The sequence below is a fragment of the Lytechinus pictus genome, chromosome 8 (genome assembly GCF_037042905.1).
Source record: "Lytechinus pictus isolate F3 Inbred chromosome 8, Lp3.0, whole genome shotgun sequence".
In the NCBI taxonomy this organism is placed as follows: domain Eukaryota; kingdom Metazoa; phylum Echinodermata; class Echinoidea; order Temnopleuroida; family Toxopneustidae; genus Lytechinus; species Lytechinus pictus.
In genome coordinates, this window is record NC_087252.1 from 22147139 (window position 1) to 22166761 (window position 19623).

A 19623-nucleotide genomic window follows, 5' to 3' on the forward strand; every position below is an offset into this window, starting at 1 on the left:
AACATGTCATGTTATTGTTTTTTTTTATGTTTTTATATTCACGTTTTATTTCTTTAATGATTGAAATAAATTATAACGAATTTGCTTAGGAATAGAAGGCTTCTATATATTTGTTGTTTCAATATGTTGTTTGAGTTTCATTGTTTTTTAAGAGGGAGTAATAGATATCAAATTCTTGATACACTAAAAAAATTCTAAAATAAGACACTGGATTAACATTTAACAAAATCGTCCATTTAATAGTCGAGAAACACTTTCTCTTTCATTGTCAAAAAGTTACCATAATGTCGAAGCTGCTCTGGGTAACTGAAATCTACAGTATACAAATAATATGGATGAGCATGTGACCAGTCACCCCCGACCCGACAATAACTCTCAGAAAATAGCCAAAATAGTAATTTGGTCTTTAAAAAAGCAAAAATAAAAAAAAAGTTTTTTTCTGAAAGAGTAATTATTCTTCATGCTATCAACATATGAAGTTCATAAGTTGAATAAACGACAAGATACAAGAGTTTCTTTAGCACCAAATTTTGCTGTGGATGCTTGGAAGTTTCACAGAAATTGCACAGTGTGTACGTCTCATGCATGAAGCTCTCGCTGGTTTTGTGAGGGCTAATGATGATCAAATTTGACGAGTTATATTTAAAGCTGCAGGACGTGCTTTTTCAGGCTCAATGAAAAATTAAAAATTCATTTTGAGCGACTTATTGTTGGTTTTGGTGTGGTTGGTCACAATACACGTTGGTATAATCGAGATAACAGTAATGGCGGTAATATGAATATAAACATAAGTAATAACAACAACAATATTGATATTAATGATAATGAAACAAGCACAGACATAGTTATGAAAATCATTAGAATAATGGTAATAAGGATAATAATAACTATGATAATACTACTACTACTAATGATAATAGTAATAATAGTAATAACTAGAACGATGACAGTGATTTAAAATATAATCTAAAGATAATGAATATGATAACAATAGTCATGATTGTGATGGTATACATTTTGTGACGGTCTGTAGTAGTTCATTTTATTGCCAATCTACCATTGAGGCCGAAATGTTGCTACCCTATGTGTATGAACCAATCAACACATTTATTTATGATATACTGGGTGTATCAAAGAGAGAGGGGGGGGGGGGAGTGGGGGGGGGGGGAATGTTTATATATTATATATTACTTGGATAGTGAAGCCTATGTAATGTGAAGAACTACGTCTTGGATTCTACAGCAGGAAGATGTAAGGGGAAGTCCTCCAACTTTTTTTTTTTAATTTAACTGAAGAGGAAAACAAATAAAACAAGTATTACAGTGAACATTTCATATTCATTATATATTTTTAATTTGTATGTATTATTGAGAATGACATAGGACTTTGTTATCTTTGATTATGTATCATTACTTCGATTGTATTTTGTAATAAAATTTCATATCACAAATCTTAAAATCGGATGTAGAATAATAAATGGCAATTTGAATTTCGATTTATTTCACAAAATAGTGATACTTGGCTCCGTAACACAAGGGGTTTCCAATCAATTGCTAAATACCAACGACCAATCAAGATCATCATTACATGCGTACTCTGTTTAACATACTGACCGGGAGCCAATCAGTGCAGTTCTTTCATATTTGAAATTCATCGCAAACCTCTGTGTTACGGAGCCAAGTTTAATATGCAAATGAGGAAAATCATGAAGTCATCCAATCACTACTTTCTTTCTGTATTTTAATGCGTGAAATAAAAAACACATTTCAATTTTTCCTCATTATAAAGTGGAACAAGATTTAATTCCCCCATGTCCTCCCTGAACATGTGGAGTAACATTATTGAAATATTTTTTTGCAAACATAGTGTGTGTGTGTTACATCATTGGTTACCTCATTTGCATATTGCCCGTATTGCGCATATATTACAGTTTCGTAAATTAAGCAAACCTTAAACTTGCTTATTTTTTTTTTATACGATTGCGATTAAACTTTCATCATTAAGCTTTGTTCAGGGATTTCATTTTTATGACATTTGTGGGAAATTTGCATTTTGTATTCTTGTGACAAATGATATCATCATAAACAAACTTATTTAATGGAATAAGTGGACTTCTCCTATGAAAGATGCATCTTACATTTTTTAAAGAAAGAGATTCTTAGATAAAGACAAATTATAAACAAACAAACAAGAACAAACAAAGAACCCAACCCTTACTGATTTTTGAGCAATGACAACTGTTACTTCAATACTTTCATGCAATCCTTTCTTTCTCATGCCACAGTGGATACTGGTTATTTTCTATGGCTATTACTTCATAATAATATTATGTCACTAATCTGTTATTTTCTCTGGTGATTATGTGATGGAGAAATCGTTGAAATTGCTTGTAAAAATGATCAGCAAATCTGAAGCACTTGCATTCAGAGTGTAACACCAACGCTAATATTGATGAAGTAATAATCGAGAAGAACTATTTTATAGCACCCTTTTCATTGGACATCATGCGAATTCTTGACCACACCGAGTGTGGCCTGGAGAAACGGCTACTCCGCTACGCAGCTGATAAACTGGCAAGATTCAACAGGACCAAATAAGGATCCTATGGTCTCGATGATCTGACGCAGGTCCTTTATACACTGAAATAAAAATCAAGAAAAAATTGATAAAGTCACAGGAGTTACAGGAGAATCAAGTTTAACATTCTAAAAGCAAACGACTAATTTTTGTCTCACCTGCATAGCAGAGTGAGACTATAGGCGCCGCTTTTCCGACGGCGGCGGCGTCAACACCAAATCTTAACCTGAGGTTAAGTTTTTGAAATGACAGCATAACTTAGAAAGTATACGGACCTAGTTTATGAAACTTGGCCATAATGTTAATGAAGTATTACTGAACATCCTGTGCAAGTTTCATGTCACATGACCAAGGTCAGAGGTCATTTAGGGTCAATGAACTTAGACCATGTTGGGTATTTGTTGAATTACCATCATAACTTTGAAAGTTTATGGATCTGATTCATGAAACTGGGACATAATAGTAATCAAGTATTACTGAACATCCTGTGCGAGTTTCAGGTCACATGATCAAGGTCAAAGATCATGTAATGTCAATGAACTTTGGCCACGTGGGGGTTATTTGTTGAATTACCATCATAAGTGTATTGGTCTAGTTCATAAAACGTTTAAATAAGAGTAACCAAGTATCACTGTACATCTTGTGCGAGTTATAGTAGTTTTCAAAATCAGCACTGCTGCTATATTAAATCGCGTGATGCAGGTGAGACCGCCAGAGGCATTCCACTTGTTACAATAAAGGCATTTGTATTCATATTCTCCACATAAACCATGCCTGTTAACTGGTTTAGTGCATGCCTTACTGGAAAGAACAGTGTCCCACAGTGAGTGCCACAGTGTGTTCACAGTGTGGAATACAATGTGAAATCACTTTCACACTGTTAAATTTTGGCTACTCGAATTAAAACAAATACATTTGTGCCACACCACGGTCGAAAATAGAGGGCTCTGGAACTAAATATTGGTCTTTAAAATGGGGGTCTCCAGAACGGCCCTTGAATAAATAATTGCTAAAATTGCCTTGTTTTGGAACTGACCAAATAAAAAAAAATGGGGGTCTAGCCCTGGAACTCATGACTCGGATCCTCGTCGATAGAGCTCGCCGTCCTGAGTAGTTAATCATGGGCGCGCACTGGCCACGAGAATACACAAATTTGAGGGTCACTGGAATGCGGGGAGAATATGAATTTCTATGACTTTCTAAATTGGTGATGCTCGGGGACGGAAATTTAGGCTAAAAATTGGGGTCTCGACCGCGGCATATTATGTATCATACACTTATGCTAGCCCCCCCCCCCCGACCTAGGTTCCCAGGGACATGGATTGTCGACTTTACCAGGGCCCCGTTCCATAAAATTTACTATGGCAACTTGGCCATCCAATGGTAACTACCATGGCAACGATGCTCAACGGCCAATCAAAATCAGTTACAATTGGTTGGCAAAGTTACCAAAATGGTAACTGTATTCAACGTGGCCCTCAACTGAAATATGATTTACAAAGTGAAAAGCAAATGAATTGAAACTGTCCATTGGCCTACCTTTCGCTGGGCCCTCTTTGACGGAAGTGCGCGGCACAAGATCATCCCCTCAGACCGACCCTCCCCATCAGACTGTGTTTCAAGATGCCAACATGGAAGAGAAAAACATCACCCAAAATAAGCTTTCATCGATATAACACGAGAAAATTAAACTAAATAAACAAAAAACCCAAATTAGCAAAATGACAAATAAGAAAAAACCGAAAGAAATTATGGTTATATATGATATAATTTTTGAGACAAGCTGCATTTGCACTTCCGACAAATGCTCCTCCTGCAGCAGCCTGTTGCATAAAACTTTTTACCTGAGAAAACTCTGGTAAAAACTAAAAACTAAGGTTAGTCTGATTTCTGCCATTGACTTTAACACAGGACAAAAACTTACTCAGGTAAAAAGTTTTATGCAACAGGCCCCTGTAGTTTCTCTGAAGATGTAATGGGGGGGGGGGGGGGTGGAGTGGGGGGGGAGTTAAAGTTGTGATAAGAGGCTTAAGGCAAGGTTTGACGCTCGACATTCAGTAGGAGCAATTGTCGCGGAGCAAATATGAAACAAATTTTTGATCAACACATTTGTCGTGACCTACCTCATTGGTATTGGAGGGATCGAGATATTTTCGGAGTTTGCACACATCACACATCAGCTGCAAAGGAAAGGAAACAAAACTGTCAAGAATATTATCATATAATCTGGCCTACATAATCTGACGCATTTTTATGTTAAACATTGATGTAGAGGCCTATTGTATTTTTCTCCCTAAAAATTAAGAGAGAGTGAGACGGGCAGACATAGTGGGATGAAGGCAGAAAAATAAATTAGAAAGAGAAGTGACAGGTCGATAAAGAGAGATGGAGACAAAGTCAGAGAGACAGAGCAAAAGAGAGAGAGAGAGAGAGACAGAGAGACAGAACAAGAAAGAGCTGGAAAGAGAGACGGGAAGAGAGGGGGAGAGAGAGTGGGGAGAGAGGGGGAGATATTGTAGTCTGTATATATGTACGACGTATTTTTTTTTTACATGATTTCATATTCTCTTACGCAGTTATGTTGAACTTGATACTAATGAAATTAATTATTTTCACTTGTATTCAAAATACTGTATACACTATTCAGATGACGTTCAGTTGATGTTTCTTGAAATAATAATAATTGATCTCAAGAGGATGAAACAAAATATAATTTAGAGCTGCAAAGGACTTACTAATTAAGAGCAGCAAAGTACTTACTTTCATTTCAGCTGCGGTCATGTTAGCATCCAGTCGTTCAGACAGATCATGGACAGCATTGGGCGTGTTATCCAGGTTCCTGAACTGATCGTACTCTTCCTCGTCATAGATCTCTGTGTCAATACGATTATATTTAATATGGAAGTAATAATAATAATGATGATGTTGATGATGATGATGGTGATAACATTAATAATAATAGCTGGATTTATGAAGCGCTTTTTGCCTGAGGATACAAAGCGCTGCTATTATTATTACGCCGGCTTTAGCTCGAGCTACCATCACCGGCGCTCGGTGCATGCAAGGAATTATTCCTGCCGGGTACCCATTGACCTCACTTGGGTCGAGTGCAGCACATAGTGTGGATAAATTTCTTGCAGAAAGAAAACACACCTTGGATAGGATTCGAACCCACGACCCTCTGTTTGAAAGGCGAAAGTCGGAACCACTAGACCGTGACGCGCCCACATAGGTAGACGTCAAACAACACACTACGGTTCAAAAGCTGAAATGGTTGGAGCCTACCTTGCATAACAGGGGAGCGTTTCATGAAAGGACTTGTCGGACGTTTTATCCGACAAGTCCCATTTTATCCGACAGTTACTATAGTAACAATGCCTCTCAGTCAATCAGAATCACGGAAAGTTGTCAGATCTGACAACTTGTCAGACAAAAATGTTGATGAAACGGTCCCCAGAAATCAAAGTGGATCCTAAATGAAGTAGGCCAAAAATGCATAGTCAGATGAGCCAATTCTGTATGTCCCCATGCGATAATCATTTAAAAAGGGAAATATAAATAACCACACCTCCTTCCCGGTGCTATGGCTTTTCGTAGTTGATCGCGATTTTTTTTTTCAACCATTCAAAATTTATCTACGATCATCATGATTGCCACGACAGAACCTGATACGTTTTTGATACGACTGCTTTGATTGTTCCACCATCAATCGAGACAGTAGCAACTATACATTAGGTATTACGAGCAATACGATTAACATGACTGAGTTGATAGGATCTGATAGGATCACTCGATAGGATCACTCTCGACCCAGGTGTAGTAAATGGGTACCCGGTAGGAAGGAATTCCTTGAATACTCGATGCGCCCGATCAGGGTAGCCGTGCTATAAAGCCGGGGTAATAGTATGCAGCGCTTAGAAACATTTGTATTTAAGCGCTATATAAATGTTGCATATTATTATTATTATAATCTGATACGATCTTCTATGATCACTATAATTCTGCCACGAGTAAAGGCGACCGCACACTTTACGATAGGTCTGCGACCCGATTTCAGAATAAAATGTAGTAGAATTTGATGCTAATATTGAGACTTGGAATATCTTACTGTGTAGTGTTCGAAATCATCATACCTATGTTCAAATCTGTGACTATGCTATCACCTTTCTTAGAATAAAAGCAAATTTAATATCTAGTCGTAATGACGTCATAGCAGTCGTACTATTGGCTACGATTTGAAACTAATTTGGCCTTTACTCCAAAATAACGGCTTGCAATCTTTCAAAATGGTTTTATTAGTATTCTTTCATTTAATTCTAACCTAAAATAAAATGATATGTTCCATTCACATTTTCAGAAAATGAGCAAAGTGCGTTTTGTTCCAAAATCGGATCGCGAACAGTCGTGAGGTGTGCGGTGGCCTTTAGTCGATAGGATTCGATACGATCTTATACGGTCACTATGATCATGCCACGATTAAGACCAAGTTTTCCATTGTGACACAGATCGTGACAGTAGGAACTAGGTATTACGATCAATGCAATTACCATGACTGAGTCAATAGAATCTGATACGATCTTCTACGATCTTTTACGATCACTATGATTATGCCATGAGTAAGAACAATGTTTCTATTGAGACGCAGATCCTGAAATGGATACTAGGTATTACGATCAATACAATTACCATGACTGAGTCAATAGGATCTGATACGATCTTTTACGATCACTATGATTATGCCACGAGTAAGACCAATGTTTCTATCGTGACGCAACCCGTGGCAATAGGAACGATGTGTAAATAAGATCTTACTACGAATATAACAACACTGACCCCTAACATTTACCTCGTAGATTCCAATCTGTGGAGGAAATGGCACGCCTCTTTCGACCAGCCATATAGAGTGGAGCCATTGCCGTGCGCAGTACAGGCATGAGATGTTTGAGATGTTTCAAGAGAGGTGACAATTTGTGCCAAAGTTTCGCAATCCCACCTATGATCGCTGCTGCTCCTGTTACAAAACCTGCGCCTGTAGAATGTGAAAATTAATCGAGGCGACAAATTTAAGAGAAATGAAAAATATGTCATTCATACCAGTATTTTAGAATTGGTAAATGGTATTGATTTTTGTTTTTACCTGATTGGTAAGAAAGCACGAATGATTGTAAACTAGAAACCAGAGGACCGACGCACAGTGGGCCAGAATGAACCCAAAGTGCGCTAAAACCCATTATTCACACATTTGTACGATGAAATTTGGTAGATATAGGGTAATTTCACCCGTAGAATTTAATAAAAGTATTTCCAAACAAAGTTATTCCGAATCAGAGTCTCTCTCTGCTATCTCACCAACTATTATGTCTTTGGTGAGAGGATCTTTTAGCATACTTTGAACATCAGGGGGAAGAGGCTGTGATTGTTGTACTCTTAAAAACTTGCTTCTAATCACAATGTCACATGTTACCATTAGTATGTGGAATACATATAAAGTCAATGAGAGTCACAAACCAAACAATCCTTGAAATGATGATATACAATTCCTTCTTAATCGATACTAACAATTATAGCAAATTTAGAATGAACCAAGAGATAAACGAATTCATACGTGTATGTGAAGTTACAAACCCTTTTGGGGGGATAAATACTAATAATGATAATGCAACTTATACATGTATAGAGCCCACGTATATCCCATCTCTGTCCCATGCACATTTTCATATTTTGGCAGAAAACTGCGTGAGACCTATCACATCCCTAGTTATGCGTGTTATAGCGTCACAGTAGCCCCTACTTGGTTTATTAACAATAAAACAAATTGATAATCTTATCCGGGAATCTTACCTTAAGAATTAATCTTCTCAGGATGACAGCATATCAGATATGGAACACGGGATGGAAGAGTTTGACATCAAAATGAAGTTGTGTTACATGTATTATCATATAGTTAGTGGAAGTGGAAATGAAAGCTTGTCTAAATGTATGTTTAACGAAGATATTTTAGGCAGATACCAGTCACAAGAGCCTTACACTTGAGCCAGACATCCCCCCCTCTCTCTCTCTCTCACGCGACGGGGAGTTTGTTTAATGTCACCCGCAACGTTCGACACGCGCATAATGGGACACTAACTTGGAACGATTTTTGTGATAAATACGGCGAACATGTGGTTGGAAAATTGGGTATATCTCCAGAAAATGCACGTATATTCAGCTAAATTTGGTATCAGTGTAAAGCATGAACTATAACAAAGACCGTCATGGTATTTACAGCGCAGCAATCGGCAGCAATTTTTAAAAGAAATGCTCATGAAATTTTTTTGCTAAAACCCCCCATTGTCAAATGGTTTCGTCCAAAATTACCTCTGAAGGAATTATCATTTTATCTTGAAATTTTTTGATCACTTAATACAATTATTCATCAAGGAGTACCGTGAATTATGAATAAATTAAACAATCCGTTTTGTTAAAACAGTGAAATTTCTAAAAACGTGTCATTTACACATGCGGTAGCCGTAAAGGGTAATTTTCCGGTAATATTGAATAAAATGGGCAACTAATAATCAATTCCATGGAGAAATATTGTATGGAGACATTCTTCAGGTTCTTATCTTTGCTTAGAACATGAAAAAAAATTGTTTCATGACCAAAAACCAGTTTTGGCGCAATTTTGCTCTCTCCTGGCCTACTGTGCGACGGCTGAAAGTCCTCTGCGAGGGACCTGGTAATGAGGGTTTAAATGCTTTTTCCAAAGGGCACTAGCGCACCCGGAATACGGAGCTCCCGCTCTACCGAGTACCGACCTCGGAGGGGCCACTTTTATTGACGAGTGGATACCATGCGCGACCATGGGGTCTCGAAAAGCACCCTAAACACGTATTTTCCATGTTCTGAAAATGCACCCCTTAACATGTATTGGCGTGTGAAACCCTACCCTTAACAAAACAAAATGATACTATTGGCAAGTATTCCCCGAAGTGAACCCCTAAACAAGTACAGTGATATTTCAATTGTTATGTCACGGGCGTCGGTCGTCGGTTTTACTTTTACCTACATCATTGGGTTTATTACATCCCCACCTCCCATACCTCGCGCAAATCACGTAGTGTTGACTCTTTGGGCAATAAGTACATCCTTTATCAAACATTTTAGTCTTATTTTTTATACCCTTGCAAATTTGACCCTAAACACGTAGCCTTCCTAGCGAAAATAGATATATAGTCCGGGTTATAATTGAGCAAGGTGCCACTTGGAGAAGGAGAAATTTTCATATAGTGTCTCTAGACCAGTTTTTTACACTGAATATGAATATATGAGGTAAACAGGCTGTATCCTGAAAATTAACCCGTGAGGTCGCTTTTTTCAAAATGCCAAATTTTCATAAAATTTGAATATTCGTACATAGATTTTGACATAAGCATCCAATTGCCATGAAATTAGTGTCATAATTATGAAAGCCAATTAAATTTCCTACAATTTGGTACTATTTATAGGGGATAAGTAGGTCATTTAGCCGAGATTTTAAGTAGAAAACTGCATTAAAAAAAAAAAAATTTCCCCCAAAATTTAAAATTTGGCAAATACATGATTTTACATAATTCTAAGAAAAATGAATCAATTACATTGAAATGATCCTGAAAACTTTATTAATATATTATTATCACGTGGATGAAATTCCAACTCTGTATCATTTTTCTAAGCAAATTTATAAGGTATCAAACTTGAATTCTTCAATATCAGAAATGTTGCTTTTTGTATGCATTTCCATAGACTAATACGTATAACATGTATAATGCATGTATGTATAATGTTAACCGGTAGTTAAAAATTAAATGCAATTATCTCCGCTTTTTAACCACTTGGAGAGTTAAGAGTAGGCTTTCTTTATCAGCTACATAAAAAAATGTTGGCACAGGCATCAAAGCCTGACCCTCTCATGGGGGTGGGGTGTCGAAGTCACCCCCCCCCCCACTGCCCTTTGCTATATCATGTTGTTGTATATTGCCAATTTGTTAGAAAAATAACAGATTTTTTGGAGCACCCATGGAGGCAAAAACAGGCATTTCTGCTATACAGTACAGCCACTTTGATTGCTTTGAAACCACTTGGAGAGGAACGAATAGGCTTTGTTCTACCAGCTATACATCTAAAGAAGTAGCACATCGAAGTCTACCCCTCTTGGGGGGAGGGGGGGAACATTTGCTTAATATTGCCATTTTATGTGAAAATTTACCATTTTGGACCCAACATTCAGGCCAAAAAGCGTTTGTGCTTTGTTGTACACCCCATTTTATTGATTTGAAATCACTTAGAGAGGAAAGAGTACAATAGAGTAGAGTTTATCAGCTACATATATAAAAGCGCTGGCATGTCGAACCCTAGCCCTCTCAGGGGATGTCTTAGTCAACCCCCCCCCCCCCTGTATATCATGTATATTGCCTATTTTATTGGATATTTCACCATTTTGTATCACCCATTGACAGAGGCAAAAGCGCGTTTCTACTATATAGTACAGCCAATTTTATTTTCTTGCAATGACTTGGAGAAGAAAGAGTAAAGACTTTGCTCTATCAGCTATAAAGAAGTGTTGGCAAATCGAAGCCTATCCCCTTCAGAATGTTCAGCGGGCTGTAGAATTTACCTTACCAATTTCCGGTATTTGACTATCTATTGGACATTCACAATTTTGGATCACCTATTAAAGCAAAAAGGCGTTTCTACTATAGAGTACAGCAAATTCTATTTACTTGCAATGACTTGGAGAGTAAAGAGTAGGCTTTGCTCTATTAGCTCCATATAAAGAAGTGTTGGCAAATCGAAGCCTATCTCCTCCAGGCTGTAAAAGTTTCCTCACTAATTTTCGGTATTTGGCTACTTGTTGAAAATTCACTATCGTGGAGCCCCCATTGAAGCAAAAAGGCGTCTCTGATATATAGTTCTGCCACTTTTATTGTCTTGAAACCGCTTAGAGAGGAAGGAATAGGCTTTGCTCTATCAGCTATAGAGATGTGTTGGCAAATAAAAGCCTACCCCCTTCTAGGGGCTGTCAAAATCACCCCCTCTTCCCATTGCATTATTACCTATTTATTGGAAAATTCACAATTTTTGAGCCCCCGTTGAGGTAAAAAAGAATATCTGATACATGTATATAGTTCTGCCACTTTTACTGCCTTGAAAGAGTAGGCGGACAGAATATGCTTTGCTCTATCAGCTACCTATAAAGAAGTGTTGGCACATTGAAGCTTACCCATCTGGGCGGCTGTCAAACCATTCCACCCCTTTTGCATTATTGCCTAATTATTTGAAAATTCACAATTTTGAGCCCCCATTGAGGCAATATGCACTTCTGCTGTATAAAAAACCCGATTTCATTTTCTTGAAACCATTTGGAGAGCAAAGAGTAGGTTCTCCTCTTTCAGCTATGTATGTTGAATTGCTGCCATCTCGACGCCTAACCCACTTCAGGGACTATAGCTGTAACCCCACCTTTTTTTTGCGATTTTTGCCAATTCATTGAAAAACTCGCCATTTTCGAGCCCCCATTGAGGCAAAAGGTGTTTCTGGTATATAGTAGAGCCACTTCTTTATATAACTGATAAAGGAAAGCCTACTCTTTCAAGGTGGTAATAGTGGCAGAACTATGTATCAGAACCGCCTTTTTGTCTCAATGGGGGCACCAAAATGGTGAATTTTCAATAAATAAGCAATAATGAAAAGGGGGTGGGGTGATTTCAACAGTCCTCTGATGGGGATATGCTTTTTATGCAGCTGTTAAAGCAAAGCCTTTATTCTTTTCCCACCATGTGGTTTTAAGGGTGAAAAAATGCAGAAGTATATATCAGAAATACCCTTTTTGCCTCAATGGGGGCACCAAAATGGTGAATTTCAAGAGGGGGGGGGGGGGAGTAATTTCGACAGTCCCCTGAAGGGAGTAGGCTTTTATTTGCCAGCACATCTTTGTATGTAGCTGATAGAGCAAAGCCTATTGCCATGATTGTTTCCTCTCCAAGTGGTTTCAATGTAGTAAAAAAGGCAGAGTTGTAATCAGAAATTACTTTTTGCCTCAATGGGGGTTTCAAAACGGTGATTTTTTTTCAATAAAATAGGCAATAATTCAAAAGGGATGGGGTGATTTCAACAGCCTCCCGGAGGGGGTAGGCTTTTATTTGCCAGCACTTCTTTATATGTGGCTGATAACGCAAAACCTATTCTTTCCTCCCTAAGTGGTTTCAAGGCAGTAAAAGTGGAAGAACTATATATCAGAACCGCCTTTTTGCCTCAATGGGGGCACCAAAATGGTGAATTTTCAATGAATAAACAATAATGAAAGGGGGTAGGATGATTTCAACAGTCCTCTGAAGGGGATATGCTTTATATGTGGCTGATAACGCAAAACCTATTCTTTCCACCCTAAGTGGTTTCAAGGCAGTAAAAGTGGAAAAACTATATAGCAGAAACGCGTTTTTGCCTAAATGGGGGCTTAAAAATTTTAAATTTTTCAATAAATAAATAATGCGAAAGGAATGGGGTGATTTCAACTGCATCCCGGGGGGGGGGGGTAGGCTTTTATTTGCCAGCACTTGTTAATATATAGCTCATATAGCAAAGTCTACTCTTTCCTATCCAAGTCATTGCAAGAAAATAAAATTGGCTGTACTTTATATAGTAGAAATGCCCTTTTGCCTCAATTGGTGATTAAAAATGGTGTAATTTTCAATAAATAGGCAATATACATGATATAGAGGAGGGGGGGGGGTGACTTTGACAGCACCTGAGAGGGCTAGGGTTCGATGTGCATGCGCTTATTCATGTAGCTGGTAGAACGAACTCTACTCTTTCAAATCAATAAAATGGGGTGTACTGTAATGCACAAACGCTTTTTTGCCTCAATGTTGGGTCCAAAATGGTGAATTTCCAAATGAATTAGCAATAAGCAAAAGGGGGAGGGGTGACCTCCATTACCCCCCCCCCCCCACCGAGAGAGGTAGGCTTCGATGGACTACTTCTTTTGATGTAGCTGGTAGAACAAAGCCTACTCTTTTCCTCTCCAAGTGGTTTTAAAGTAATTAAAGTGGCTGTACTGTATAACAGAATTGCCTTTTGCCTCAATGGGTGCTTCAGAAAATAGTGATTTTCCAATAAATACAACATGATATAGCCACGGGGGGGGGGGGGGTCTTCGACACCCCCACCCCCATGAGAATGTTAGGCTTCAATGTGCCAACATATTCTTTTATGTAGCTGATAGAGAAAAGCCTACTCTTAACTCTGCAAGTGATTAACTAGCGGAGATAATTGCATTAAAGTTTTAACTATACATTATACATACATATATTATACATGTACGTATTAGTCTATGGAAATGCATACAAAAAGCAACATTTCTGATATTGAAGAATTCAAGTTTGATACCTTATAAATTTGCTTAGAAAAAATGATACAGGGTTGAAATTTCATCTATGTAATAATGATATATTAATAAATTTTTCAGGAACATTTCAAGGTAATTAATTTATTTTTCTTCGAATTATGTAAAATCACGTATTTGCAAAATTTCCAATTTCGGGGAAAAAATACAGAAAATGCAGTTTTCTACTTAAAATCTCGGTTAAATGACCTACTTATCCCCCTATAAATAGTACCAAATTGTAGGAAATTTAATTGGCTTTCATATGACACTAATTTCATGGCAATTGGATGCTTATGTCAAAATCTATGTACGAATATTCAGATTTTATGAAAATTTGGCGGCCATTTTGAAAAAAGCGCCCTCACGGGTTAATTTTCAGGATACAGCCTGTTTACCTCATATATTCATATTCAGCGTACAAAATGGTCTAGAGGCACTATATGAACATTTCTCCTCCAAGTGGCACCTTGCTCAATTATAACCCGGACTATAATACCCTTTTTTTCATTATTTTAGTGTTTTGACACCTTATTAGGTTACGTATGTAACGTGCCGTACCTTGAAAAAGACATCCTTTTTACGTGTTTTTTTTTGGTCGCGCATGGTATCCACTCGTCAATGTAAGTGCTCCCCCCCCCCGGGGTACCGACTGAGCTATCGCGCCTCTCAATTCTATAAATAGTTCATGTTTACGTTTTGTAATGTTCACTTGGTTTTTTTTTGTTGGTATGATTTTCAATGAATTTCCTTTTGTAGCAAGAATCGTCAAGTGGATCGATATGGCGTTATGACACGATAGCGTAATTTCTTAGCGAACGCTTTCTGGACCGTTGAAAATTTATTGGAAATGCCCATCAAGTTACAGTGAACAGACCGGAGGTCATTGTCGAAAAATATGGACCAGGAGAGCAAATCGTCTTTAAAATTCGGACCAGACGTCAATTGCAAATGTTTCGTTTGCGCAAAGTCTAGGACGACACTGTTGTTCTAATTTTATCGATTTTCGACAAAGACTGCTTTGTTATGGAGGGCTTTTAACAATAGCTTATCAGCGTTGTAGAACGCATCTGCGTAGTGCTTGCGAAAATGCTCTATTGAGTGAACAGACGAATGAATGAATAAATGGATGGATGGATGAATGAATGAAGGAATAAATGGATGGATGGATGAATGAATAAATGATAAATGGATGAATGAATGAATGAATGGATGGATGAATGAATGAATGAATAAATGGATGAATGAATGAATGGATGGATGAATGAATAAATGGATGAATGAATGAATGAATAAATGGATGAATGAATGAATGAATGGATGGATGGATGGATGAATGAATGAATGAATGGATGAATAAATGGATGAATGGATGAATGAATGAATGGATGGATGGATGAATGAATGAATGAATAAATTGATGAATGAATGAATGGATGGATGAATGAATAAATGGATAAATGAATGAATGAATGAATGAATAAATGGATGAATGAATGAATGAATGAATGAATGAATGGATGGATGAATGAATGAATGAATGAATGGATGAATAAATGGATGAATGGATGAATGAATGAATGGATGGATGAATGAATAAATGGATGGATGGATGAATGAATGAATGAATGGATGGATGGATGAATGAATGAATGGATGAATGAATGAATAAATGGATGAATGAATGAATGGATGGATGAATGAATAAATGGATAATGAATTAATGAATGAATGAATGAATGGATGGATGGATGGATGGATGAATGAATGAATGAATGAATGAATGGATGAATAAATGGATGAATGGATGAATGAATGAATGGATGGATGAATGAATGAATGAATAAATGGATGAATGAATGAATGGATGGATGAATGAATAAATGGATAAATGAATGAATGAATGAATGAATGGATGAATGAATAAATGGATGAATGAATGAATGAATAAATGGATGGATGAATAAATGAAATAAATGAATTAGAGAATGAATGAATGAGTGAATAAATGATTGAATTATTGAATGAGTGAGTGAATGAATGATTAATTGATTGAATGAATGAATAAGTAAATGATTGATTGATTGATTGACTGACTGAATGAATGGATGAATGAATTAATAAATGAATGATTGATTAATTGAATGAATAAATGGATAAAGGAATAAATGGATGAAGGAATGAATTAAAGAATGAATCAATAAGTAAATAATTGATTTAATGACTTACCCTTTACAAATTCAGGGTTTAGAGAAATATCGTTCCTGGGTGGTGGATCCCAACAGAACCCTAGGCTCTTACAAATTTCTTCCGACGTCTATATATGGAGAAGACAGAACGTTCGTGTAAAACGTGATAAATAAGGGTCACGTATTGGCTTTCTGCAGTGATTAGTGTCATCTTTCATCACTTTCCTCTAATTTTGTTCATTTTTTCCCTTTTTCCTTGGTCTTGGAACTAGAGGCAAACCCCATCTATACTCCAGCGGACTAATATGATTAAGCCTTGATCTCTTATCTACACTGTAAAAAAAAATGGGTAAAATTTTAACCAGCACGAGGGTAACTGTGTCCAACCAATTTGAGGCAGTATTTTATCCAGCGCGCGGGAATCATGTTGGCCAGTAAGGTTAAAAAAAATAAGCAGCATCTATTTTAGAATGGGCAAAATTTTCATCACACTAGATAAATAAAAATGCCCCCAAAATGCCGAATGTTGGTTAGACATATAATTACCCTCATGGAGCATTTTACCAAATATTTTTTTTTTTTTTTTTTTGGGGGGGGTAAGATGTCTTTGAGGCAATTCTGGGGAGCGTTTCATGAAAGGACTTGTCGGATGTTTTATCTGACAAGTTCCATTTTATGCGACAGTTACCATAGTAACAGTGCTTCTTAGCCAATCAAAATCAAGGAAAGTTGTCAGACAAAAATGTTGATGAAATGCTCCCCTAATTCGATACGATAAATGCAAGCTAAGCCTTAAGGGACCGTGAGAAACCATCAATACTCTATCTCCGAATGAGATAGCCTTTGATAGCCAAGGCATTCGGCACTGTTATATTCCTAAACACGCCCCAAATGCGCCTTAAATCATAGGCTAACATGCGAGGCGATCACTATTTTAAATGCACATTTCCCTAGTCTGTATTTTCAAACCCTGGATTGGCATACAAGCAGATGACTAATAATGATCTTCTACATGGTTTAAAATTATGCAGGGATATTCAAATCCCTTGAAATTCATTTCTGATTTTCTTGTTGGTTAATAATTTCCTTCTTTTCCATACAAAGTAAAAACATTGAATAGTGTATATTTTGCCAATTACCTAAACTACAAATGTTGCGTTGAAATTTACCCTTTAAAACATGCATTTTGCCCAATATCAGGGGTGGAAATTTCTCCCAAAAGGTGGGGGGGGGGGGGGGGGACAAGGGGCTGGAAAATTTGACAAGAAAAAAACGGTTATCACCCCAAATTTAAGGTCATTTCGTCGAAAATAAATTTGACAAGCAAAAAAAAAGGGTCATCATCCCAAACGTAAGGTCATCTAGTCCTAAAATACATGTTTTAATTTTTATTTTGAATGATGTATTCCTTAGCATCATAAAAGACCACAAATAGTAGGGGGACATTTGATATTGTGTCCCCCCTACTATTTTGAGTAGGGGGGACGCGTCCCCCTGTCCCCCCTGGGATTTCTGCCCATGCCCAATATGGAGTAAAAATAAATCACCAAGCAAACATGCATGTTTCCATTTTACCCAATATTGGTTAAAGTTTTTCTTTGATTTTTTTTTAGTTTAGGTAGGCATAGGCGATTCAATTATTACCTCTAGGTCTGAACTGATTCCAATGGCAGCATCAGCCAGTCTTTCGCACAATTCGTCTTCGTAATCTTGGTCAACTGCATCACGGCAAGAACGCTTTAAGAAAAAATAAACCAAAAAGGAATTAAACATTTATCCTGATTTATTATCATATACACCTTTGTCTTTTGTTATGTACATGAAATGCAATACTTTTATTATGATGATGACGATATTGGCGAGAGGAGGATGGTGATGAATATAATAATAATATCAATAATGATGATGATGATGATAATAATGATAAAGATAATAATGATAATAATAACAATAATAGTGATAACAACAACAGGGTGATCAGATTTCACAAAATGAAATACGGGACAATCGACATAAAAAAATCAACAAAGAAGGCTATACACAGTGTTGATATAAAGAATTGGAAGGGAGGGTGAACGAAAGAATGAAGGAGAGAAAAAAAGAGACTGAAGGGGAAAATGAAGGGAAAAAAATAAAATAAAAGAAAGTTAGAATAAAAGAAGGATGAAAGAAAGAATAAAAGAGAGAAAAAGGGTTTCCGTCATTCTTTAAATTGAATATAGAAAGTAAAAAAGAAAGGAAGGGAATATGAATAAATGTGTGAAAGACAAAATAAAGGAGAGAAAAACAGTAAGAAAAAAGAGGAGGAAAGAAAAAAATGAAGGAAAGTCATGTTTCCTTCATTCTTTGAAAGAAAGAAGAAAAACTGGAAGGGAGGAAGCAAGGAAGGGAGGGGAAAAAGAAATAAAGAATAAGCGAAAATATAAAATAAATAATGACAGGAAGGAGGAAAGAATGAAGGGAGGACAGAATGAAAAAAAAAGAAAATAATGGGAGGAGAGAAAGAACGAAAAGAAGAGGGAGAATGAAGCAAAGAAAAGTTTAAGGAAAAAAAGAATGAAGGAAATAAAAAAGGAAATTTAATAAAGAAGGCAGGTAAGAGAAAGAAGGAAATAAAGAAAAATGAACACACAGAGAAAAAAAGGATCAGGAAAGAAAAATAAGAAATAACGATAGATGGAACAAAACAGAGCAAGCAGGAAGGATAGAAAAGGAAAAGGAAAAAGTTCAAACTTCAAGCAAACAAAACAATCCAATCATCTCACAAAAATCATGATATTTGGTGTTTTTTAATTTAAAAAAATTTATAAATGAATAAAATTTCAAAGTGAGACATTGTCAACTTAAAAATTAGATGAAGCATCGCGGCATGATACACAACAAGACTCAAAACAAAAGCTGAAACATTAGCAACTCCAAATCAGTACTCTAAGAATCAATAATAAAATTGTACAAATTTTCCGCCGATTTTTGTGATTGTTTTGGTGGAAAAATTGTTTATCATGTCATTGTTTGCACTATTGAGAATCTGCTCCGATCCTAATTGCCTAGCTAGTACCTGCCACACACAGGCAGGAGGCCAGTTCGTTTCCGGGGGGGGGGGGGCACTTCCATTGTCGAGTGGATACCATGCGCGACCACGGGGTCTTGAAAAGCACCTTAAACATGTATTTTCCATATTCTGAAAATGCACCCCTTAACAAGTATTGTCTTGTGAAACCATACCCTTAACAAGTACTGGAAACAAAACGATACCCTTGGCAAGTATTCCTCGAAATGAACCCCTAAACAAGTACAGCGATATTTTATTGTTAGGTCGTTTTGCCTTTATTCAACATTATTTTGGTCTAGTACCAGGGGCCCCACCTCCCACACCTCGCGCAAATCGGACTTTAAACACGTACGTGTTGGGGCAGAAAGGACATCCTTTATAAAACATTTTGATTTTGTTTCATC

General features: G+C 36.9%; 1 protein-coding gene across 1 annotated transcript; it reads right to left on the minus strand.

Moving 5' to 3' along the window:
- Positions 1-212: 212 nt before the first annotated feature.
- LOC135154895 (uncharacterized) lies at positions 213-17900 on the minus strand. Its single transcript, XM_064103122.1, has 7 exons — positions 17812-17900; positions 16208-16295; positions 7424-7606; positions 5338-5450; positions 4701-4757; positions 4117-4188; positions 213-2639 (listed from the first exon to the last, which is right to left on the minus strand). Exons 3-7 carry the CDS (start codon positions 7509-7511, stop codon positions 2547-2549), a joined length of 423 nt encoding a protein of 140 aa, XP_063959192.1. The 5' UTR covers positions 7512-7606; positions 16208-16295; positions 17812-17900; the 3' UTR covers positions 213-2546.
- Between the last annotated feature and the right edge of the window lie 1723 nt (positions 17901-19623).